At 42.1% G+C, this 26283-nt stretch overlaps 1 protein-coding gene across 1 annotated transcript in view; it reads left to right on the forward strand.

The window, feature by feature from the left end:
- Positions 1-26283, forward strand: part of Jak1 (Janus kinase 1) — a 106790-nt gene that overhangs the window by 39193 nt on the left and 41314 nt on the right. The window contains exon 2 of the mRNA XM_032901765.1: positions 25097-25178. Coding sequence (XP_032757656.1) covers positions 25173-25178 — 6 coding nt within the window. The 5' untranslated portion in view covers positions 25097-25172. The remainder of the gene's footprint in view (positions 1-25096; positions 25179-26283) is intronic.

The following is a 26283-nucleotide window of genomic DNA, read 5'->3' on the forward strand; positions in this document are numbered from 1 at the left end:
CTGTTTTAAAGCATAACATTAATATAAAAGCTTTTACAACTAAAACTGTGTCTGATTTGAAGTCATGGCTCTTAATTTCCTTACCAGCAGGAAGTTAGGAGACAGGTCTGTATGCTGCTCTGGCAGTTCCTCAGAAATCAGAATGTGTCCTAATACGTGTCTGCTGACCTTCAGGGAACGCCACTGTTGTTTCTTCTGCCCACTAGTTTCCCAGTGGGGAAAACTGGGATCAGGGGGCTTGTCTGACCTACCCAGAGCCAGAGACAACAGACATAAACAAAGTCAGAACTCCCTGGGCACATCCACCTTGCCCAGGGGACAGGCTCACCAAGATTCAGTGCTGGACAAGAAGCACTCCTACCCCCAGTCACTGTTACACTTAAAATACACTTTATCTACAACCTGCTTGGCCTTTTCAACCTTGGAAATACTTCTCAAGGATTATCCTTGATAGCACACCTCTTGCTGAAGAGTTTTGCTTGGCTCAGTTAGTCTAGAAACAGCACAATGAGTTCTTCATATGGAGCCCACTACTTTGATTTTTTTTCTTTCAGTTTATCTCTATTCACCTTTATTTTGAATTAACTGTCAAGAATGCTCACCAAGAACTTAGAAAACAAATGAAAAAAAAAGAAAAAAAGAAAAGAAAACAAATGAAAAGAGCCCTTAAAAAGCATTCCCTGGCAAATGGATGGGGGGACTGGACCATGCTCAGAGAAGAGAATGTTCTCCATGCTGTGGATGCCATGTTGTCAGTGACAAAGAGGAGACACTTTGGGAGCTCCTCCAGACATTTCCTCAGAGGCCCCACTGCCCACTCACATGAGATGGTTAGTGTGTAGTATCAGTCAGGGGCACTGAAAGTCAGGAAGGCATAGCAGCCTAGTTTTCAAGGGAGCCTTGGCCAAGGCTTGTCACGTAACCCATGTAGTAAAGCACTGGCCTTTTGTGCTCATCATAGCTAGCTGGGAGAAGGTTCACATGATTACAAAGTCCAGCTCCAAAGGCAGCCAGCCAGGTTTCAACTTGTGATTCATCTGCTGCTACAGCGGACGGTTCATATGCATTCTGTGTCTCCTACAACGGCACATTTTCCAGGCCATCATCTGCAAACTGTACAGTGCCTCCAGCCTCTCCAACACATATGATAGAGATTCTTTAAAGATACTGTTATTGTTCTTCATTTGGATGCTACTGCTGGTAGCCACCTATTGGAGGGGATGAGGACAGAGGTGGAGGCCTGGATGCTGGTGAAATGTTTCATGGTGGCTGCAAGTGGAAGACTGCAGGTTCATATATATAGAAAGACTTCCTGATATCATTGGGGCAACTTTTCTGTTAATCATCTGTTAATTTTGGCACCCTTTCCCCCTGTGCTCCCCATCTCTGGAAGGGCACCCCAGTAAGAACTCTTCTGAGACAGTATGTTAATCAGACCCTGTCCTCATTTTCTTAGGAGTCAGTTGAAGTTTGGAAGAGGAACATCATTAGGAAAAGAAATATTTTTTTGTTTTTTTTCTTGTTTGTTTTTGTTTTTGTTTTTCTGTCCTCAACTTGTCCCAGGAAGCACACACTGGCAGTGAATAAGGACAAGCTGGCAAATGGGGATTCTTGCTTTGTCAGAATTTAGAAGGTTTTGAAACCACCTTTAAGGGCACACAGTATTCTGTAGCTGAGAGGACTAGGTAATTGATGTTGATGTATGTGTACTTACCATTGCGTCAGGGCTTTAACTGTATCATGTTGCTAATGTCTTTGGGAGAGGGCTTTGTTTTTATGCTATTTTGTTTGAGACAGGCCCTCACTATGTAGCCCAAACTGGCCTTGGATTCATAGTTTTCCCACTTCGACCTTCCCAATGCTAGAATTGCAAGTTGGTCTACTATGGTCAGTTGGGAGGGGTTTTTAAAAGCTTGAAAACTATGTGAACATACAGAAGATTATTTGAAATATAACTCTACAATTAAAACTACCCATATGTTCAGATTTGGAAAAAGGATTTTAGTATCTTAGGAAGTCACCAGGTATCCTTCTCTACCACATTTCCCCAGGATAGCAGCCATACCTATCTTTTTCATTAGTCACTTCCCTTCTTAAGTAGTGCAAGCCCCAGGGGATGTAAGCATGGGCTGTGTGCCCTGCTCGATAGAGACTCCTAGAACGGCTTCATGCTCCTGTATCTGATTAGAAACCTTTAAATGAGGTAGCTATGGGAACAGGGCTTTTCAGAGTTTGAGTGCCTGGAGGACTGAAACAGCTGTTTGGAGTGGAAGAAGGTGTCAAGGAGAGTGGCTGGTCTTCTTAGCTTGTGTCTAACTCTCCATCATAGGGTAGAGCAGAGTACTTCTGTAAGATGCTCTTTATAGAATCAGTAGACATGGAGAGAGAACTAGAGTCCTGATACTCTAAACTAATAAGGAAAGGCCTTATTTAGTTAAGAATGTGGCTCAGAGCCACCCAGACCTTTGGGCCTCTGATACATGTCTGTAAGGATCTTGTTGATGACAGCTTTCAAGAAAACATTCTCCTTCCCCCATTCTTTTACAGGGTCTTGTTTAGCCCAGGCTGGTCACGGATTCTTGGTCCTCTGCCTCAGCCTCCCAAGTGCTGGGAATACACGTGTACCATCATGCTTGGCTTCATCTGTCTCTTAAACACCACTGTCTGAAGTGTGGACAGTTATGGTGGGCTGTGGCTAACACAGACCCCATCTTCATCTCTCTCTCTCTTGAACACCACTGTTTTAATATGGCAGATGGCTACCACAGTCCCCATTCTGAGCTCTCTAGTCTAACCCTGAAATTCCTGTGGCCCTTCTTGCTTGGTCATTTCTTGTGTGGACTCTGATTGCTTATTAGCTTATTGGAAAATGTTTTGAGATATTTTATAAATACTACTTGACTCCCCCTTTTATCCAAAACTGGTGATTATGAGCTTTCATGTTGGGAATTTTTATCTTGAGAATTTTGAGAGCCCTGGACAGTGCTGTCTGTCATCATCATCTCTGCAGTGCAGCTGTTTTAAGGCTTCTAAGTATTTTAGCGTCTTGGTCTTCAGCCTTTGGCCTGCTTTATTCTTCATTAGGAGATCACAGACGCTTTCCTAGTGTTCTGTGAGTCTCAGGAAAGTCCAGAACAGGGCTGTCTTCCTTTCTTGTGTCAGCCCTTTCCTGCCAGCCACTTTTGGACTTCTGTTCTGGGAAGTTGTCCTTGCTAGTTTCTGCTGATGATTTTCTTCTTTCTTCTCTTGTCTTTCCTTTAGGAGCTCAGATTTGTCACCATCTGGATTGATCCTCTTTGTATTCCTTTCTTGTCTCTTTTCAAAGTGTTCAAGGCTAAACCTTGACCAAACTTTTTCAGTTAAATTTGCAAAAATTATGGTATAACCTGTGTGCACCAGAGTATACAAACCCAAGTGATTGCACTGTTTTGAGAGTTGTATACAAAACAGAACATTACATCAATTTAAAAAGTTCCCAAAGGCTCCCTTTTAGTCTGCCTTCTTCATTTCCAGTTTTTTTAAAGTGGCTGTTTTGTTTTCTGAAATGTGACTTAAGAAACTGCTTTTCCCTTCTTGGCAGTTTTCCTTTTATCTATTTGAAGAGTTTCATGCTCTCTGTGGAGCCTTTCCAGCGAGTTGCCTTTCTCTGTGTTTGCACTGCTTGCTTTCTGCAGGTAGCTGTTTACTTTAGCTGTTTGCTAGGGGCAGGTGGGTGTTGAGCTTGTGGCTGTGGCTTCTGAACTTTGAACTTCATTGGAGTTACAGGATTGAATAATTAATTAGCTGTTAGTATCCTGAGGTCTCTTCTGGTGAGATGGTGCCATTACTCCAGTTTCTAGAGTTGTCACATCTCTGTGACTGTAATGAGGGTGGAATTGGCAGAACCCAGAGTTTATATACAGGTGTTTGATGTGCTAGAGGTCTCTCTGGGCTTGCCTGGCATCTCTGCTCTCCATATCCTTCCCAGAAATATTTTCTAGAAATGTCTAGACCCATTCTCTAGCCACAGCTACCGGCCACATAGTAATCATTCAGCTTTGTTTGTTTTGTTATTAATGGTTAAACTCAAGGCTTTGTTCATGCTAAATATATGCTTTACCACTGAGTGACACCTCCAACCCTCCTCTCATTTTGAAGGGATTAATTTTTATTAAGTCGGTTCTTTGGGCCAGTAGCCCCACTTCCAGTGCTCATGTTAGCTGAGGTTTCTCCTGTCCTCTTACTATCACCAATTTGTGAATTTGATACTTAAATAATAATTTAAAAATCCTTACTCTATTTTACATAAATACTTTGACTGAATACTTGTATTTTAGTGGGATTTCAGGGACTAATACTGGAGACTAGAGTTTAACCCGGGATCTTGACTCGTTTACTCACAGCTCTACAAATAAGGTAGCGATGTGTCATTTTCAGTTTTCACTGAGAGAACTGCCTCACTAAATCACGCCAACTACTGCTAAGTGGGATACAGACTTACATGAGAATTTGTTTGTTTGTTTGTAGCCTAGGCTAGTCTTTAATAGAATCTAGCTCGCTTCTTCAAAGTCTAGAGGGGATTATAGTCTTTAGTATCTTGTGTTCAGAGAAGACCACTTACTTACTATAGTTGTGTTTTAAAGATGTCCATGCAGATATTTTTCCTTTGTTACAGCTTTAGCGGCTGTGTCTCAGAATGTCTATTCTCTCCCGACTGTTTATCTCTACATCAGTCCAGGAACTCTATGATTTCTAAAGTTATGTTAGTGTTCTCCCTCACAGATGAAGTGTCTAACAGCAGAAGCATTCCATTGTTTAGCTTAAGCCTTTACTCCTACTTCTGGTTACCGTGCTCTGGTTAACTGTTGTCTACTTGTCGTTAGTTAGACTCACTGTTTGTAAAGCGTTGAGTGAATTATGTTTACCTTTGAATCGCCAGTGCCTGCGTCAGTGTCTGAAGATTCATACACACTAGGTTCAACTTTACTTAAAATTTTGTAAAACAGATTTATTTATGTGTATGAATATTTTGCCTTTATGTGTGGATATGTACCACGTGCATGTCTGATGCTTACAGAGGTCAGAAGAGGGCATTGAATCTCCTAGAACTGGAGTAACAGATGGTTGTGAGCCACCATGTGAAAGCTGGGAACAGAACGTAGGTCCTCTGTAAGAACAGTGTGTGCTCTTAACTACTGAGCCATCTCTCCAGCCTCATAATTTCTTTAAAAAGATTTTTGCTTATTCTTTGATAGTTTCATACACACACACACACACACACACACACACACACACACACACACACACACACAGAGTATATCTTGATCATATCCATACTCCTCTATCTTCTCCCTCTTCCCCTGCATCCCTCCTCATCACATTTCCCTGTGTCTCCCCTGCCCACTTTTTTTTTTTTTTTACAACTTACTGAGTCCACTTAGTGCTATCTGAATGTGCTTGGGTGCAGGGCTATCTGTAACCTGATAAGAACTATAAAAGCCAAAGAAAATTGACTTTCTTCATCAGCAGCCATTAACTACCAATATTGCTCTTCAGCAAGGATGGGGCCTTATGATCCCCTCCCCCATTTATGCTTGAATGCTGACTGTCTTGATTTTCTGCAGGAAATCTAAGTTGCTATAAGTTCGTGTTGTCAACAGTTATGGGCATGTGCAGAAGACAGCAATAACCATCTCGTTCTGTTGGCCAACTAGATCAGCAGCCTTTCTTATTTGGATCATTATGTTTGCTTTCTGCCTTCCATCTGCTGCTCTTCCGAAATGACCCATGAAAATGGAGGTTTCTTAAGTGCATTATTCAGTGGCCTCCTTCATCCCGTCATTATAACATTCTATCTCTTCACCATGATTGAGGGTCAGCCCTGGCCTGCCTCTTCATTATTGCTTTAGCGCTATTTCTGGCCACCATCCCCATGTGCATTGCTCTGTACTTTATAGATGGACTTTCTGTGTTCCAGAACCTAGCATTACGAATCCTCAGACAGTGAGGCAGGCACTAGAGATTCAAAGGTAAACATAGTTCACTCAGCAGATTACAGAAAGTGAAGTCTAATTCTGCTTCTACATGCCAGAATTAACTTTTGCCTGAAATATGCCATCTCCAGTCTGATCTCTTTTTCCTGTCTAATATTTATTATTTTTCTGTTCATATCAGCTCCATGATATTTTCCTCTGTGAACCTTGGCTAATTTACCCTTATCTAGAATTACAAGATTGATTCTGCTTCTGTAGCACTTCAAGACAAAGTATCACCTATCCATGTGTGGTAGGCACATAAAAATTACTTGAATGAAACCGAGCTCCAATGTTAAGTGAGTTCATGGCAACTGACTTCCTTTTTGTTTTCTTTGAAGTCTGTCATGGGCAGGTATTCCACTTTAAGCCTAATTTCCCAGCACAACAATATTATCATCCATCTTCACTTTGAAGTATTCCATTATATGGCCAGTGCACTAATCCAGGATATCTGAGAGGAAGTCTGGTTTTACCTTACGCAGTGGAATAGCTAAAAAGTAGGAAACACTTGCGATGAAGGGTTATTTTGAAACCGTTTCTCACCAATCGGTAAGTTAGGAAAGTCCCAAACTACATGCAGGAATAGTCACTTTTTATATATCTTCAAAGGCTGAAGATTTCACTTTTCAGAAGGACCGTCCATTGCTTACAAAGAGCTGTTTCCATTCCAGGAACCAACTCTGCTGCCTTTTCCTGATGCTTATGCTTTGTACCAGTCTAAAGAAAATCCAGGAGTGTTCTGGTTCTTCTTCCATTGAGACTCCAGTAGCCTCTTTGGCTGCCGTGTGCAGCTGGAGTGGAAGCCGGCCTCCTGAAAGCAGAAGGACTCAGGGTACTGCAGGTCACTTGGTAGATGTTTAGAGAAGAGCTTGAGAGACAGGCACATCTCCTTTGTCTGCCACTTCCTCACAGTATGAACTTTCTTAAAACATAAAATGTGGATGGGGTGAACACTCACAGTGCTAATGCTGTGCTCTAACTCTTTCATGCAGAGTGATCAGTCTAGTAAGTGCTACACCGGTATTACCCAGCCGTTCAATGGTGGTCTTTTTGTTTGTCTTTTTGCCTGTATGCATGTATGTGCACCAAGTGCTTCCCTGGTGCCCATGGAGATCAGAAGACAGTTCAGATCCCCTGGAACTGGAGTTATGGGTGGTCATCAACCACTATGTAGATTTTGGGAATTGAACCCAGGTCCTCTACAAAAGCAACAAGAGCTCTTACAAGCTCTGAGTCATCTTTCTAGTCCCAAGTCTATAAGGTTTTAATTACTGTTTTTGGCTTTAGATATAGACTTAGTTCAGAAGATGCAGGGTTGAATGTTGAACAGGTTCTGCCTTGCTTTGGAGCTGCAGAGAGCACGTTCCTAGCTTCTTTTTTTTTTTGGTTCTTTTTTTCAGAGCTGGGGACCGAACCCAGGGCCTTGCGCTTCCTAGGCAAGCGCTCTACCACTGAGCTAAGTCCCCAACCCCTCGTTCCTAGCTTCTTATCAATGCTTGATGCTTCTACTTTTCAGAAGATGGAGAGGGAAATCAATAGTAAGAAATCATAGAGTCCACAGAAGAAAGGGTCGTGTAACTGTGCCTGCTATACAGCTGTTACTGTGTATCTGCCTTCACAGGTTTGAACTGCTTAGATTTGTTTCAGGAGTAAGGGCCAAACCTCAGAATTACCTAGAGAGCTAATAAAGTATCCTCCAATTTCTACTCTTAGAGACCCTTATTTAGTGGGTATAGGGTAATCAATAAGGATTGGAATACATGTTTATAAATAAAAAGTTCCTAAGACGGGACTGGAGAGGTAGCTCAGTGGTTAAGAATACTTGCTGCTCTTCCCGCGGATCTGGATTCAGTTTCCAGCATCCACATGGCAGCTCACAACCGTCTGTGCCTTGAAGGGTCCAACACTCTCACATAGGCTTACATGCAGGCAAAACAGCAGTGCACATGAAATAAAAGTAAATCTCTCCTACAGATTTTTAAAAATGTTCCTCAGAGAGTCTGATGGTTTGTTAGATTTGGTGATCATCCATTGTCAGCCATTCTCCAAAACATTGCTAATCATTTACTATTTAATGTAAGGAAATTTGGCAGTGTTGTAATCCTTATTTTAGAAGTCAGAAGACAGAGGTACATTATTCTAAATTCACTAAAATGGAGAGCCTAAATTACCTAAATTTAATTAGTTATAATTTTAAGCTGGTTCATTGTTTTGCTTTTCAAGACTTTCCTATGTTTAGATTATTTAGAAGGAAAAATAAAGAAAATTATGAAAAAAGCAGTCAAAACATATGTTTAGAAGTGGCTGCTTTGGTGGCACATGACTATAAACCTGGTACAAAGTGGAAGGATGGGGCAGGAAGATCACCCATGAGTTTGAGACTAGCCTGATCTACATGATTTCTAAGTTAGCCAGGGCTACATTGGTAGACCCTGTCTGAGAATAACATAACTCACTCTCTCCCTCTCTCCCTCTCCCTCTCTGCTCTCTTCCTCTCACTCTCTCACTCACGTCATCCAACAAAAATCCTCGAAGTAGACCACAGAAATTACTTTATAAATTTAGATTTATTTTCATTTGAAGCCTTTAGGAAAGTATTTTTTTCCAGAAATTTAAAAGCTGATTGATTTTATTGAAAAGAGAAAAAAAATTCTGTCTGTTGTCATTGCTGTTGAGCTGATCTGGGTCATTAGATTATTAGATTAGTCAATAGCAGGGCATTTGGCAAGGGAGCCAGCGAGTCTCCAGCTAGCGTCTCAGCTGCAGTACTAATAATTTTTTGTAAAGTTGGTTGGGTCTCTTGACTCATCTCTTGGCATGCATTTGCTATTCTTTTTGCTGTATTGTGAGTTGAATGTAAGGCCTTGGACGTGCAAGCATGTACGAGGCACCCTCAGTCGTTGGCACACACTTTCTTACGTGTAATAGAGATGGTGCTGTTAGCCTCTGTCCTGTGTGGCTATGTGTTGGAACTGTGAAGAGACACTTGAGGTAAGGGTATAAATGGTGATGACAGCTGTGTGCCCATATCTTCCTGTTTGCCTGGGCTATGCCTGTGGTCTGGTGTCACTGACAGCACCTCTTTTAACTGTCCTATCTCAGTGTGAATGAAAACTTTTATCTGCTCATAATTATGGCCACAAAAGGAAGATTTTTCTACCCTCATTATTTTAGTCTCAAATCACTCATCAAATATGACAGTATTTCTTAGATGGTTTCTTACAATTTTCTTCAATTTTATGTATGTCTCATCTCCCCAACTAAATTGATGAGTGGATGGGAGTTGTTTCTGGGCTCCTGAATAATTTTCTTGATTTAATCTGACTCAGGTCCATCGATCATTTAATTGCCCATTTTGGCTGGTGCGTCTCAGAGAAAGTAAGTGCCAAGGGCAGAAGAGAGGGACAGCACAGAGGCCTAGAGGAAGAGATGAGAGGGCAAAGGCGCTGGTAAGGGGAGCATGATTGTGAGCTACCAGCTTACACGAGCGAGTTCTGGGGAATGAATGCTTTGTGTAGGATAGCTAAGAACAGGGAGACAGTTTTCATCTCAGGCCGATGCCCTGACTACTGAATGCCCAATATTGATATTTCTGAGTGCTCTATAAATCTCCAAGCGGTGAAGACGTCAGCAGAAGCTCCGGGAGGTCAGATTTCAGGTGCTCTCCTTCTTACAAATATTTTTCAGAACCAAGACCAGAAAAATTTTACATTCTTCAAGGAACAGCACCTCATACCAGATGGATGGATGGATATGTAGATAGATAGATAGGTAGGTAGGTAGATAGATAGACAGACAGACAGCCGGCCGACCAGTTCATTGCATGTGAGCATGAAGTGCACCCTCCCCTTCTTTTTTCAACCCTTGGGAAATTCAACCAAATTCATGGTCCATCTTTACTGTCTCAGGAAAGCTGTAACCTACATTTAACTTTCCCCCAGTCTTGACTTTTGATCTTATAAATTTGTCATTCTTAGATGCTTTTTATAGTAGTATATTCTTAGCTGGGTGGTTTGGCACCCCTTTAATCCCAGCACTCAGGAGACAGACATGGTGATCTCTGAGTTTAAGACCAGCTTGGTCTACAGAGTGAGTTCAAGGATAGTCAAGGCTGCACAGAGAAACCCTGTTTCAAAAAGAAAAAAACAAATTGTTCTTGTTTTATTAAAGTCACTTTAATAAATTAATGTACAATCTTAATAGGCCCCAGCGATTCTTCAGCAGATAAAGGATCTTGGCACCAAGCTTGAGTTTTATCTCCAATATTTACATGGAAAAAGATTACTGAATCCAGCAAGTGATCTGCTGATCTCTGTATACACGCTGGAGCATGCATCCTTCCATAAATAAATAAGTTTAATTAATAGATTTTTAAAAAGAATCTTACAGGTTAAGATAGGTATTAAATTATAAATGTGATATAAAGAGAGCATTGTGGTTTTGACATTTTGATATAATTATTTGAAGTATAAAAAATAGAAGCTTTAGGGACCTCAGAATTAATGAAGAATATAATATGCATGACCACTTTCCAGTGAGGCTTTTGATGGTAGGGTTTCCTGAGTCCTGTGATCTTGTCTGGGAATTTTGTCTGGGAATTCAGTACATGTTTGCCTTTGGGCTAGACAAACATCTCATCACACAACCTCTCTGGATAGAGTTCATATTTATAGATAGTGTGTACTTAATGCTGACTTTAACAAAGCATGCATATGTATATATGTGTGTATGTTTGCTATGAACATATGCACAAGACTTGGCATGTATCCTTCCATTTTTAATAGACTTAGAATTTGCCCAATTAAAATTATTCAAATAGGGGTTGGGGATTTAGCTCAGTGGTAGAGCGCTTGCCTAGGAAGCGCAAGGCCCTGGGTTCGGTCCCCAGCTCCGAAAAAAAGAACCAAAAAAAAAAAAATTATTCAAATAGCATTTTTCTAGTATGGAGACTAGGTAAGACAGGACTCCTAACCATTTTATTCAAATGTACAAATTCAAGCACAATATAGTTGACGATGCTTTTTGCTACATCTGCAGAGTGACACTTTGACTAATGGAATAGAAACTTAACTGTATTCAAAGCGTGAGCAATGGGATATATAGATGGAAAGAGTGTGTCTAGAAATAGTAATTTAGTAGAACAACCTTTATCATGTTGAGATTAATAAGGTTATAGCCAAATGCAAGTGCCCTTTTGAGAGGGTCAGTGACATGAGATTGTGGATACAAGACACGAGCCCTCTATTTGTCCTTGTGATGGTTTTACAGTCAGAGAATTGGTGTTTTGGCCTGACCAGTACTTACTGACTCTTCCACATTCCAACACTCCTTAGAGAAGATGGGTGTGTTTGAAGTGTCTGCATTGCTCTTTCGGTTAGGGGATCAATAAACTCCATTACCACTATCCTTTCTTTACCTACTTCACCTGAGGATAGATGATAAATGCCAGATTCTTCTGAGCAGGTTTCAGGTTCCAACTGAGGAAAGTCTGATCTAGAAGGATATAGGCTAATGAGATTAGTGAAGTAAGCGTCTTAATTCTATATAAATCAGCAAATAGGATGTTGGTGTGATTGAATCTTGTTAGCTTCTTTTCTAGTTCCTCCCCCTGGCATGGTTCTTTATTAAAAGCATCTTTTAATAAAGGATCATGTATGTGTGTCACTTTTATATTTGACTTCACTTAAAGGAAATTGTCTTTACATGAGCTCCATTCTCTAAAATCAAGAAGTTCTCAACATGACAGGGCTAGGAGTGTTTCCTAACATACTTTACATGTATGTTCATACTGCACTGTGATAGATCTGTAATTTTATCACCCCAGATATTTCCCAAATCCTTTTCTGCTCCAAATCTGATAAAACCTAACAGGTTCCTAACACTACAGCAGTATGATTCTTTCCTACAGAACATAGCCTTTTCACTTTCTGGTGGTTGTTCCTTCTTAGAGAACACCAGCAGGAATGTATGATGGTATTTTTATACAACAGACACATGTGTCCCTGCCTCTAAAACACCTGCTCCTAGCCCTACATCATGATTTTTTCTGTTCTGGATTGGGTAGGATGCACTGGCCCCTATGCTCCAATCAGTGCTAGGCCTTTCTCTAGTTTGTCTCTTTGGTTTTATGCAGTAGGCTGGCCTGGAACTTATGTATTACCCATACTGGAATTAAAATCCTCTTGTTTTTTGCCTCTCAAGTGCTGCAGCTACAGCCATTGGTCACTATAGTTAATCTAACCCTCCTTACTCCCCAAGATTTAGTTATCTCTCTGTGTCTGTGTATATGTCCACATGTGTGGAACCAGAAGAGAGGGTCAGTTATCCCCCTCTATCACTCTCTGCCTGTTTTATTGAGGCAGGATCTTTCCCTGAACCTGGGGCTCCCATTTTGCTGGGATAATCTGGTAGCAAGCAAGCCCCAGAAGTCTTTGTGTCTCTGACTTCCTTGGAGCTGGGGTTATAGGCATAGGCTTGTTATGGGTATGCTGGAACCTGAAGCCTGGTACTGATGATTACAAGGCAAGTGTGCTATTGAACTACCTCTTCAGCCTTCCAGCCTTTCTTTCTCTAAAATAAGATTTTCCCCAGAGCTGGAGATATGACTCAAAAATTAAGAGCATTTGCAGCTCATGCAGAGAACCCAAGTTTGGTTCCCAGCACCCACTTGGAGTCTCAAAACCATCTGTGATTCTAGTTCCAGAAGATATAACAACTTCTTCTGATCTCCAGCACCAGGCACTCATCTGGTTCGTGTAAATACTTACACACACAAAATAAAAATAAATAAACCTAAGAATTAGATTGCTTTTGAAAAGAAAATTTTCCCCAAACCGACCTGGTTGTAAAGGTTGGTTACTTACTGAGGAGGCGGATGTACTTGTCCCATGGATGTCCCACTCCTTTGCAGCATTTCCTCTTGGCCAGAGCAGAAGACTTAGTAGAAGAAAGCATTTTACTTGACAGGGTGGTCAAGGAAAACACAAGCACAAGAATGAAAAAAAAAGAGCAACCTATATCCCTCTCTTTCAAAGTTCAAGAGGCAGCGTGCGCTGTGGAAGCAGAGGTCTGGGTTCAGGACCAGAATTTTCTGTTGTCTATTCTGAGTCAGTATTCACAGAGTTATCCCCATTCATTCATAATTTGTCAGGCACTGTGCCAGACATGGCAGATGCAGCAAATACAACCAGCACAGCTCCTGCCATTTTGGCGCTTTTGCTAGGACTGTGGTGACTGAGGATACGTAGTCTGTGTGGTGGTAAGAATTGTTGACTATAGGATATATTTGAAGCTAATACTGATAGAATTAATAATAGTTCATACATGGGATGTGATGGCATAGCTGTGTTAAGACTGACCAAACAATGCAGTGAACACTGGCGTCTGAGATGGTGACCAGGAAGCGGTGTTGGTGTGAATGCTAAGCAGAGATGCTGAAAAGGTGGTTGGACATTTGAGGTCGGAGTGTTGAGAAAACTAGTCTTTACACCATCAAGCAGGATATAATGGCTTTGGTTGTCAGTGCAGTTAGAGAAAGGGGGAAGGAGCCAGTGGTCTGAGCCTTAGGCCACCAGTGTCTGGGAATGGGAAAAGGGGAGGCTCCCACTTGAACAATAATTGACTGAACAGGAGACACCAGAACCTGACTTTTCTCCCCTTCAACTTGTAACAGTTGTCAAAGGGGAGGTTACACTTGAGTACCCACATGACCTGTTTCTTGCTGAATTGTATCTCTAAAGACAGAGTGCTGTGTATAGAAATTATTTTTTCAAGTTGTAACTTCTTCTGTTTTGTGATACTGTGTGAGACTTGTAGTGTTGGTATGTAGCAGAAGTTTTTAGTATGTACACTGAGGAAAGTGGATGGGGAATGGGAAAGTTTGGGAAATGTAACTGTCATACTATACCGTGCTGTATCTTTTCAATATGATTGTATTTCAGTCTAGGAAAATGTAACGTAGAAGGATCTGTGGACTTTATCACTATGAGCAAGATTGTTGTACTCAAGAAAATGTGTATGAAGATAAATACATTTACAAAATATATGTGTGCTAATTATGAACTGCATGTAGTTGGTTCATGTTTCTGTGAACAGATGCATTCTGAGGCTCCCGGATCCCCATAAGCTGTTAGAACCTGCCATTTGCCCACTCTGCTCTTCCCCTCTCTACCATCCTCCAGCTCTGGAAACCAGGCGGGGTTTCCTGAAAAGTGGGCTCTGTTCTGGGAAGACGCTGTGGCTCCCTGCCAGTTGCCATAGAACTCAGCCAGTCCCACGGCGAAAAGACAAGACCTGCAGAAAGATAGGGGTAGAGACAGGAAAATCAAGTAGGTCGAAGGAGAAAACTAAGGTCTATGCTAATGGAAGCCGAGATCATTTGGGAGGGGCTTCTGGAAGGTACCCATTCCCTAGGCACTTAGTGTCCCTTCCCTTGAGCTTCTGCCTTTATGCCCACCTGCTCTTGGCATAACTTCAAAGATTTGTCCTAAGGAGTTGGATTACTGAGTAACAGATAAATGTAACCTTCCCCAGGCATTTGATTCTAGGACATTTACTTGAAGTAGCAATATAAAAACTTTCATTTTGCCTGCTTTTGAAGTCTGCTCTGATAGTATTGAAATATTAGATCTGGCCTCCTGCTTCTGCTGTATCATTTTAGGGTGTGTTGTGTGGACAAGCACAGGCTAGGGGAGAGGAAAGAGATGATGAAGTCACCTCTGGAAATCTGCATTTTGTCATCTACCCAGGAAATAAGGCCCTCTCTGATGAACTTTAGGAATTTAAATGCAAGAGCATATAGAGATCATCTGATGGAGAGGCTTTCAACTACATATTGTGCCAAAAAAAAAAAAAAAAAAGGTGCCTAGCATTGCGGCACACACCTGTGGTCCCAGTACTCGGGAAGCTGAGACTGGGGCATCAGGGTCGGAAGTGTGAAGACTGTCTATGTTAGAGAATGAGACTCTTGTCTCAGGTCCCATCTTCAGAAAAGAGGTCTCCAGAGAACGGATTTGGCAGAAGTTGAATGTTCACATCCATGTGCTGTTAAGAACTATTCAACTCTGTTTAACCCATCATTTTATTTATTTATTTTTATTTATTTCTTTCACTATGGATTTCTAGTCTCTGTTGTTGTTGTTGTTGTTGTTGAGCACTGTGCCCTGGGACAATCACCACTGCATTGAAGTGCAAAGAAACTTCCAGAAAACGTGGTTTGGGATGATTCTTTGGTTAAGTCATTACATGTAAATTAAGCCTGATATTTTATTTTTTATGGTCCTTGTCGTCATTTGTAGTATGAGTAGGTAGAATGAATTAGTCACTAATGTCACCAATACCTATGACATTTTCTGGCCGAGTCACTAAACCAACTGTTAAAAAGTCTGTTTCTATGTGAAAGGCTTTAACTTTCTTACTCCTTTTGTATCTAGTTTGGTGCTCACCATGTAAAGTCATTTCAGTAAATGTTGAATAAGTACATACCTCAAGGGTTCCGGACATGGGACCAGTCAGCTGTGCTCGCAGGTGGTAAAGTAAAAATGATCTTCTGTGCTGTCAAGGAGCTTCCCCAGGAAACTGGACATGTCGTAAAGAAAACACAGATGAGATTTTGAACCCTAATCATCTGTGGGATAGCTACTGGACAAGAGCTTTGCTCCAAGTCAGGTGTGCAGTTAGAACAAAAGTGGGCCGTGTTAAATAACTTATACAAGAAGTGTCAGTTAGGGTCACCATACAGACAAAGGAACAAGTTAATATTGTTTTTGTTTTATAGACAAAAGAGTGGAGGCTTGAAGACTTAGGGAATGTGTCCAAGTTGACGTAACTTTTGAATGAAAAGCCACAATTAGAACCCACGCGTGTGATTCTAAAGTATGAGGCTTTCTGGCCACCATCATGCCTTATTCCTTTCCTCATCCCATTCATGTGAAAAGCTGACCTCAAACTCATGATCCACTTGCTTCAGCCTCCTGGACTGGGATTATAGGCATGAGTCATTAAACCTAGATAGCTTTTTTTCTTTTGTTTTGTTATGGTATATCATATTAAGGTGAGAGAGATGTTAAGAACATTGAAATGAAGATGGGAAGAAGGGCGTGACAGTCTGAGAGAAGGAAGACTGCTGAGCTTACCGTTCCAGCTAGGCGGAGTCACAGAGACTGTTCTGCCACTGCTAAGATCCCTCTTCTTCAACAGAACCTTTAGCTCTACAACAAGGATGTTCTTGATAATGATGGCCTCACCATGAGGCCATGCGGGTAAGTTGTGGCCAACATGATACAAAAGAAATGCTGGGTGGCAACTTCTTTCCTGGAGGCTATCTGTTGCCTTTTGCCTATTTCTGAATCTCTTCTGAGATCTGTAGCCTGGACCAGGGGTGCTGCCAACTGGTGAGACGGAAGACCATAGCCAAAGGGTGAGCCCAGTGGATGCATCATGTTTGAACAAAGAGCTGGCCTTTTTGGAATAGGTCCCACATCAGTGGGGGACCATTCCTTTAGTGTTTTTGTGTGTGCCAAAATGAAAATAAAGGTTTCAATTTAAACACTGGAGGCCGTACATTTAGGTGTCTAATTCATTGAGATTAAACCATTAACCCTTCTAGAATTATTTCATCATCAATTGGTCAACCTTCATTCCCCACTGCCCAAATCCTATGAGTACCCCAAAACTTGGCTCTGAATTTGACTCCTCTAGATAATCAATTCAAATAGAGTTGTCTAATGTTGGACTTACTTCACATGGCCTCCATGATTTTGTCACATAATATCTGAATTTTATTATGTTATGTGGGTTAATATTCAACTATATGCATATCATTCTGTGTATCCATTCATCTCCTGGTTATCTGCTGACAGACACTGACTGTTTCTACCTCTTCAGAGCCTGGCAACTTAGTGAGATCCTGTCGAGACAGAAACTCATTTAAGGGGGGGGAGGACTGATGATGTAGCTCAGTGTTAGAGTACTTGTCTGGTATTTCTGAGGCCCTATGTTCAGTACTCAATATTGCTATGTATAATGCATCTGATTGCATTTATTGATTTTTGTGTTTGTCTGTCGACACAAACAGTTGAGCTGACTTTGCTCTTTGATATTCTCTTGGAGAAACTCTCAGAAGTCGACGTGCCTTTATTAGGATTTATTCTGGTGGCATCTTGGAAGTTCTGAGATTTCATTTAGGCGCCTGGGTTTGCAACACACACTTACCACCTCTGTACACAGCTGTGGAACACTGCTTCAAGGATTCAGAAATCGTCACACCTGGCTGGGCACTCATCAGAGAGCCTGGTAAGGTGATGAAACCTCTTAGCAGGCTCCTGGAGACTGAACAATAGGGTAGGGAATGAAAGCTGTATTAATTGCAACTCCACTCTCTCCAGTTCTGCCCAAATGAAATGGGTCAAATTCCAAGGTTAAGACCTGAGAAGCCTGAGTGGGATTCTGAGTCATCAAAGGTAGATAAAATTTCACTCAACATAAGTTTTATACACACAGCCATATTCAGAGATCTGAAAGATTGCATATCTGTTTGTTATCAGAGCATTGAATTCTGGGTAAGAAGGTTAGGTCTGGGTGAGCAGCACTGTTGAGTAGTAAATGTCCTCCTGTCCTCTGACTTCTAACTCTGTTAGGAGAGCTTGTTGTAAAAGTAATGCTCCTCGGAGCAGCCTCCTGAGCATGTCTGGGCTGCAGGATCCGTGGAGGCTGAGTCACCAGCTGTGGAATGCTGATTCCTTAGACTGTCAGCCCCAGCCCTGCTCTTCAGTCAGTACCAAAGCCGTGGGAACGTTCTGACTCATTTACACTTACACTTGACTCACAGAAAACCTCTAGCTTCTCATTTTATCCAACCAAAAGTTTTGTGTGTGCCTGCGTGTGTGCCTGCGTGCATGTGTGTATGCATGTGCACAGTGTGAGTGACATATACAAATGATATTTGTAGTTATTTGCTGAGCTTACCTTTGTTGTCTCTGGATATTTCTCTGGGGCTGTGCCAGGGGTGGGTGGGGTTCTCAGCCATGGTAGTCGACCATGCATCTGTTGGTGAAGTGATACTTGGAAAGAAGCATGCCATTTTAACAGTCAGTCTTCAAGCATCCTGTACATGTACTTCCTGTTACCTTCTGAGTCCCTGCCTTCACACTGCACATGTATACATGTGGGATTTGCTTGTGCTGAAGGGAGTCGTGTGTTCTTAAGAGATGGATCCATAGGGGAAAGACCAATTTCATTAGTGGGCACTTGGTTTCCCATGGAGCCTAGCCAGCCGTCTCCCTTAGTTCTGTCTGCTCTCTATTGTACCTTACCATTCTGTCTTCTTGCTCTCTTCCTATTTTTCTTGTTTGGAGTATTTCCCATAATCAGCTTGTATTCTCACAATTCTTATATGTTCCCATCCCTAAAGCCCCCATTCATGTTCAATCCACTTCCTTTGCAGTGCTCAGAGTATTGCATTCTTTCTGTGAGCCAGGTTTTGCCAGACATATCTGTCTCCTCTGTGTGTGTGTGTGTGTGTGTGTGTGTGTGTGTGTGTGTGTGTGTGTGTAGCATATATATGTTATTTGTCTATCACTTACCTGTCTACCATCTGTATTTATCTTCTACAGAACTTCTTTATAAAAAGAAACTAAATACTTAGGATTATCCTTACTTGCAGGTGAAGAGTTCAGTTGCAGAAAATTGAAAGCTGCTTGAACTTAGCTGTTAAGGTTTTTCTTGTCCTGACTAAATTCGCCATGCTGATTCCCCTCCAAATCTTTCAGGTTGGACGGTTAGCACCATGTCTGCTCACTGGCAGCATGCTCTTTGTCTAGGTCAGATGTGTTCTGCACTTGCAGTCAGTCACCTTGCCTCATTCGGGGGCGTGGCTTTGATGACTGACTTACTATGTTCTGTTCTTCCCACTAAGCTGCGTGGTGCAAGAGGCAGTGAGTTATTTCTCCTGCTATATTAACCCAACCATACGCCCTGCCATAATGTTTTCTTCCACTAATTACTGAATGCTCTTAGCAAACTATCCACCGTCTCCTTTTTACACTTTCATTCCATAGAAAGTACAGACCAGACACCCCGGGGCTGAGGTTTGTATCATTTTCCTGCCCTGTCCTTCACCCTCAACCACAAAGCAGAAAAAGTAAATAAAATGGCCAGTCAATTAAAGGGTTGTCCGTTAGACAAGGTTTTTGACAGGAGTAATGGATGTAGCCCTGTGTAGGACCTCATCACAAGGTCTCAAAGTGTCTCATTGAGTTAGGTTTACCTTCTTATATACAGAGTGGAATGTGTTGTTCTTGCTAAAGGACAGATGCCTCTGGGTACCTTTTCTAGTTAGTTGCTAAGAAATAATTAACGATTTCTAATGATACCACTTGCCATTCAGCAATCAAAACCCACCCATAGTTTCTGTTGACAGCCACAGACTAGACTTGTCTCCCTTTTCCAATGGAAATGTGGTTGAAATATGCTCAAGACTAGGCAAGACCTGGCTATCTGTCTTACTGAGACGGACTGGTACAGAGTCTTTTGCACCCTTCCCTATTTTTCCATAATATCCCCTCTTTCCAGTGTTTTCCTATGGGCCCCTATCCCCTTCTGGTCCAAGCACAAGCTGATACCACGCTGGGTATCCTTTCCTTTCCTTTCTTCAGGCTCTTTTCTAGAACAGTTGTACACCTATCCCCGCTTTTCAGTTTTGATTTCTCCAAACTGGGAGCTGCTTCTCTCCCAGATGGCTTCCAAGCCCAACCTCACACTCACTGTGCCTTCTTGACTGCACACTCCCTGCTGCCAGCTCTTGGCATCCTACCAAGTGCTTCTCCAGATGCGAAGGCTCTGTTTGTCTGAGCAGCTGAAGTAGGCCTCCAGGTTTGGTGTACACGCTCAGTTCCTTCTTTTGTCTTTGGATCTCTTGCAGCCTGCGTCTTTTCCAGAAAGGACCGGCAAGGGCACTGTACAAGGAATTGTGCTACGCACTGGCAGTTAATCATGGGAATGCCCTAAGCTGGCTCTTTTCATCTGTGGAAGGAACTGTGAATCCTCAATATTGTCAAAGATTTGAAAGCCTCTTTTAGGGACAAAATGTGTAAATAAATGCTAGGTTTTATTATTATGGGGCAGGTGCTTCATAAGTACTTTAAACAAGTGTCTAAGAAGTGCTGACTGAAAGACAGGTGTCTGTCCATCATCTCCCTTCCACCCCTGCCCCCACCATCATTTAGAAACAAGGCTTTATTATGTAGTCCAAGCTAGCATTTCAGAGACCAGGCCTCAGTGTTTAGCCCAGGCTAGCTTGGAGCTTGCCTTGTAGCTCTGGCTGCCTTCAACCTCATTCTTACTCCTCTTCTTCCTAAGTGCTGGGATGATAGGCTGTTCTGCAAAGTCTTGCCCTGCTTCCCCTTTCTGAGTATCCACTTCTGCCACCATATAGTTAACCCAAGGAAGGCTGTGGAGATGGCTTCTCTGAATCTTATCCTGGCCTCTTTAATAACATTATAGATACATTAATGGTAATTAGTTTAAAAGAAGAGAAAGTAAAGCAAAATCGAGCTGCACTGATCTTGATGCAGTGTGGGTTTTAGGAAGACACACTTACTGACTTTAATTAAACAAAGTACTGTTTGCTCTGTCAGAGACCTCCTCCTTGGCTAGAGCAGGTTCTTTGGGAACAAGGCAGAGCCTGACCCATCGACTTGGCCTTGATCATTTGCTCATCCCTAGAAGTTTATTGTAAATGAAGCGGCATTTACTGTTGTGCGATATTCCTGGAATCGCTGCTATAGTTAGAAGTATGTGATTCTGCGTGACAGGAAAGGCATAGAGAAAAGCTATAATTCTGACTCGTTGACAGGGAAAAATGCAAGTTTTGTATTTATATTATGTCATTCTTTTGGCTAGAATCCAGCGGCTTTACAGTATCTTGCTGTGCTCTCGGTAAAATATTACCCAGGTCTAAACAAAGTGTGGGGTCTCTGGAGAGACAGAGAAAGTCTTTCTGTAATGCTTGTGGGGAGGAGGCACTGGTGGTGTGACTGTTAAGACAGCAGATGGTTTTCCTGGCCCGTGTGTGTGAGGACCTTAAGAAAGTTCCGTGTCCAGGTAAGGTAGGCCTGTGTTGAGTAAGCAGAACACTGCTGCTATTCCTCTAGGGTGGTGGCAGTGCTGGAGTTGTGGGCTGGAGAATAGTCAGGGTGGGGCACTTAATGACTTTGCTGCTGCTCTTTGAGACAGGGTTTTGCTGTGCAGACCAGGTTGACCTCAATCTTACTTTGTAGCCTATGCTAGTCTAGAATTTGTAATCTTCCAAGCCTCCTGGGAGCTAGATTATAGGCCTGTGCCACCACACCCAGCTTGATGGCTTTCTCTTTGACAGTACTTTTAGAAGACTTGTAATGAGGTCAGTGTCCTGGGTGGATGTTAGACTGAAAAGTACTAGACAACCAGAGAAGACAGGGTGGTGTGATTGTAGGGTGATTTCTTGCCCAGTAGAAAGGGCAAGGTCCTTGAATCAGGAGCTGTACATTAGAACTGCTGTCACTCTACTGATTAGACCAATACAGCTCAGCCTTTCTACAGATTGAAGTTCTAGTGGTTTGCTCTGTCATAAACTGTGAAGTTGCTTTGTGTATGCTGGGGCTCCTCCTTGACTAGGACGGTATCCATAGCCACAATCAAACGAACAGAAATTATGGTCCAGATCAAGGGTTTCCTGAGAGTCGAATTCTGTCGTGTGATATTTAGCTCCTGCCAGTCCTGTGAGATAAATCCTATTTTTATCTCCTCACTTGTACTGAGTATTGAGGTTCAAGGATGTTAAGTAACTTGCCTGGGAAGCCACATTCAAGTCATTGAGGTCACTGGAACTCCAGCCTTTGTCCTTAACCTTCAGCAGACTATACTTCAGCATGGACCAGGAGTCTGTTTAGTCTGCATTCTTCTCAGCAGGCTCCCAGCCCAGAGTATTCAAAATTGTATTTTTTTTCATTTTCTCTAAATATGTCAACATTGTATTGGTATTTTCTGCTTTAGAGAGGTTTTTGATTCCTTAAAATAATTTACTGTAGGTAAGATAGTATCTTTTTGAAACTCAGTATTTAGAACAGACTAGGCTCTTAACTCAAAGAGAGACTCCTGCATCTGCTTCTACCATGGCACCTGGAAAGATAGTATCTTTAGTGGAAATAATCTAGGACATGCAATGTTTTATTTAGATTTTTATCATTGATTTTAGTTATGACTCAGTCTTTTTGCTAAACAAACCTGGCAGTGGCCTTTGACTCAGATACACTTGATGATAGCATTCTGAAGCATTAGAACTGTCGGTTTTGCCCTCCATCTAAAATTCAGCCATCTCTCTATCTCTTACACAAATATTAAATTCAGGAGCTATCTGGACTGTCTGTCATAGGGAGGCACTGGAACTTTGCCTGTTTGGGAGTGGTTCTGAGTCGGCCGTGCTCGGACTCACAAAACTGTTTTGTCTGTTTTACTTGCCCATCAGTCAAACTATCAGAGATAGTGCCACTTACACAAGACTGCGACAAAGAATTCGCGAAGTCTATAGAACTCTGATTTCTCTCCTGTGTAAAGCAGCACCTGCAGACTTGGGCCTCATGGTAACTCACGGAATGAAGGTTATTTTTCTTTTAAATCTTTGCTTGTATAATAGGGAGGTGAGAGCACTGCTCTCACCCAGACACAATGGGCTGCTCATCTTTATTGGTCCAATTTTCTAAGCTATTTGATGTTCATTTGAAATTCCCAGTGAAGTGTGTCTTTTAAATGGTATTTTAGGATTCCTGCTGGTTTGTTTCTGGCACTGCATACTTTCCCTCGTAGTGAGAAACTCCACTTGGTTTCTAAACCAGTAGATGATTTTGGTTCTTTTTTGCTTTCTCTCCTAGAGATCAGGTAAATCACAGTCTGGATTATTTTGACATGTTTCTTGGATGAAGCCGCTGTACAAATGTAACACAACAATTATTTGTCATCGTGAGTGGGGCAGCCATCCTTTCTTGAAAGCAGATCCACAGTGCTATGCTTGACGAGCTTAGTGCAGGTCTGAGCTTGTGTTTTAAATGCTGTGTGACTTACTTTTTACTCTTAGAATGCCAGTTCTCTGAGAGTTCATTGTATTAATTCAGCATGCACAATGTCAGAGCAAACTGTGTGCTGTCTGAGAGTCCTGCAGCCAAGCTTCTTTCTCAGAGTTCAGACTCTCTCAGATCTGAGCTGCAGCGGTGGAGGTTGGTTTGAAGATGAGGTACACTGTGATTCCGTAGAGTGCTGTTTGCAGCAGATGACGAGGAATGGGAACACACTCGCCATGGTTATTGGTGGCCATGGCATCCTGGTTGTAGGAGCAGATTAGTGACTTTAGTCCGGCCCTTAAAGCCTGTGTGAAGAAGCCCAGAGACATTCTGACTCTTCAGATTAAGTACTACATGGACTCATGGTACATATTTAAAATGTTAAGTACTATAAAGGTTTGTGCAGTCGTAGCCCCCGTGGAAGGAGCCTTGGCCTAGTGGGACTGGTAAACTCTCTTGTGCTCTAGAGGACTCTGCATCTCTGAGCTTTTCCTGATGTAGGGGAAGCTACTTTGTGTTTGAAAGCAGAGTCCCATGCCTTGGTGAAGGCCAGCAGCCATGTCCTTAGCAAGCCTTTGCCCATGCCTGCTGTGAGGAGGAATAGTGTAGGCTTCCCCCAATGCTTTCACTCCACACCTTTGCACATGCCGAAGCTTCTGCTCACACTGCCTTCACCTGCTGGTGCATTTGCCTTTCTTCTCTCACTCCCTTCACAACCATCACATTTCAGTTCAGTGTTACTGCTTCCCTGAGCCCCAGGCTCTATCGCACTGTGTATGCTGTCTGTCTGTGTCTCTCTTTCTGGTTCTACTGTTCCTGCAGTTGATAGGCTCCACATGGGCAGGGACCAACTTGTTCTTTTCCTAGTTAGTTCATTTATTTTCTGATATGGAAAGTCATGCAAAGTGAATGGACAACTTCTAAATGGAACTTTTGAAGCCTTGTTTCTGTACAAAGCACAGAATTGACATTTAGTTATTTTCTAATGTCATATGAGACATAGCGTTCAAGCACTTGTCATATGTTGTTATTTTTTTAAAGCTAAAGGGAAAATTATTTGTTATTTCAGTATTTTTGAAGGTATTTATGTCCAAGTTGCCAAACCAAAGTTGTCACATCAAAATTCACACACAAAATTTCCCGCCTGGCTTTTGGGCATTACTTTTTAAAAATTTATTTTATTTTTGTGGCTAGAATAAATATTGAGTGGCTTGAGTATATGTTTAAGCAATGTGAGTTTCCCTTGAGTTTCAGAAAAGGGTATCAGATCCCCAGGAACTGGAGTTATGGATGTTTATAGGACACATGTGGGTGCTGCTGTGTACTGCGTTCCTCTGCAAGAACAAATGTTCTTACTCACTCAACCATCTCTGTAGCACCCACCATCATTAATTTTACTAAGGCCTCAGCCATTGCAAGAAGGATTCTTCTAATATCTCTAGCCTGCCACCAAATGGGTGAAGGGGACACAAGAGGATCTGTGGTACTCTCTTGCTTTGGGGGTTTTGTTCATGTTGTTTCCATGGTGATGATGTAAAATGATGGGGGCTGCTGCCAACCCACCTTCATCTCTTGCTTCCTCATCCTTCTCTGCCATGCACTGGCCAGGGCTGTACTTTTCTTCAAGCACATTCTGATAAAAATGTGCTGAGTTATAAATAGAAGCCAACGTTGAGTCTGTACATTGATGGCTGTTTGTTGGCAAAGACACTTTGTAGGGACGAGCTCCTTTGGTATCTGCACCGTCACTTCCAGGGTCAGGAGTGAGGCATGGTTCGTAGGACAGGGCACTTGGTACCTGAAGGGATTGGTACCTGGAAGGAAGATTCTGCCTTCCTTTCTTGTTGCTATCTTCATAGTGTCTCTCTCCGCCATTGCCTACCCCTTTCTTCTAAATGCAGTTTCCTACACGTGTAGTCTCTGTTTCCTCGTGAAAATACCTTCTTATTTTCAAATCTAATTACCTCTGACCTGATTTATTTTTTTCTCTAGATCAGCTCTGAATGGGCTTTGGAATGTAAAGAAGAAAATCCAGTCTGCTTTTCAGGGACACTGGACAACCGAATAAATGCAGGTATGCACATTTGCCTTCTTTGTTTTGTTCTTTTGAGGCAGGGCCTTACTTTGAAGGCCATACTGTATGAACTTGAGGTCCTCCCACCTCAGCCTACCCAGTGTCGAGATTATGGCTATACTATTGCACCTGGCCTTAAACCGTGACACACAGCCTGTTGGACTGTCTGTGCTCTGGTCTGCCTGTCTGTCTGTCTGTCTGCCTGTCATCCGTTCGTCTGTCTATCTAATCTGTATGTTATTTTCAGTGTTGGATATGCTGGTTTAAACAATTCCTTCACCGCAAAACCTCCAGGAAGTAAAGTTGTCTTGTAACCTCTCCTGAAGAGCTACACCGTGACCAGTGTATCATCTGTTCTGTTTCAATGCATATTGTTACTCACAGGCCCCTAATACACCTGTTATGTTCTTTCACTTGTGTCATCCAGTGTTGGTCATGTAGCTTTGTGTCCACATTTTCAGCAACTGTAGAGACACTTGAAGAGTGGACCCTCTCCTGTCAGAAGTTATCAGTGGACATTTTCTTACTGTTGCTAATAGCACTGTTCTTTGTACATGTAAAGTTTTATGTGGATATCTGATTATTTCTTTGGAGTTACAGTATAGTCTTTGATTCTTCCTCTGTTGTGTCTACAGAGACTCTCTAAGACAGAGGTTTCCTTTGTCTTACACTGGGAAGCAGGCTTAAAACACTTGATTTTCGGTGTGATCAAGTTAAGACCTACATGCTGGGCTTTTTTCCTCTGCTTATCTGAACTGTAGGGTAAGCCATTAGCTTAGTCTTCAGCCCGATTTCAAGTAGATTCTGGTTTTTCGATTATTTGGGATATTATAAATTAAAATTGAATAGCTGGATGGTGTCCCTTTTAAATTATCTCACTTTCTATCACCATGACAGCCAGTAGACTAAGCAAATGAATTTGGTGCTAAGAGTTATGGCACAATATGCTGTATAGGACTCCTCGTGTTTAGAGAATTCCTTGTATCCTCTCCCAAGTGCCCATTGTAGGCAAGTCTCTGCCTGACTGCTTTGTTACTGTGCATATATTAATTAATTATTTGATGGTCTCATCTCTTGTAAGTCCTGGCCTTGCTGGTACTCAGAA

This window comes from Rattus rattus, chromosome 1 (assembly GCF_011064425.1).
Source record: "Rattus rattus isolate New Zealand chromosome 1, Rrattus_CSIRO_v1, whole genome shotgun sequence".
Lineage (NCBI taxonomy): Eukaryota > Metazoa > Chordata > Mammalia > Rodentia > Muridae > Rattus > Rattus rattus.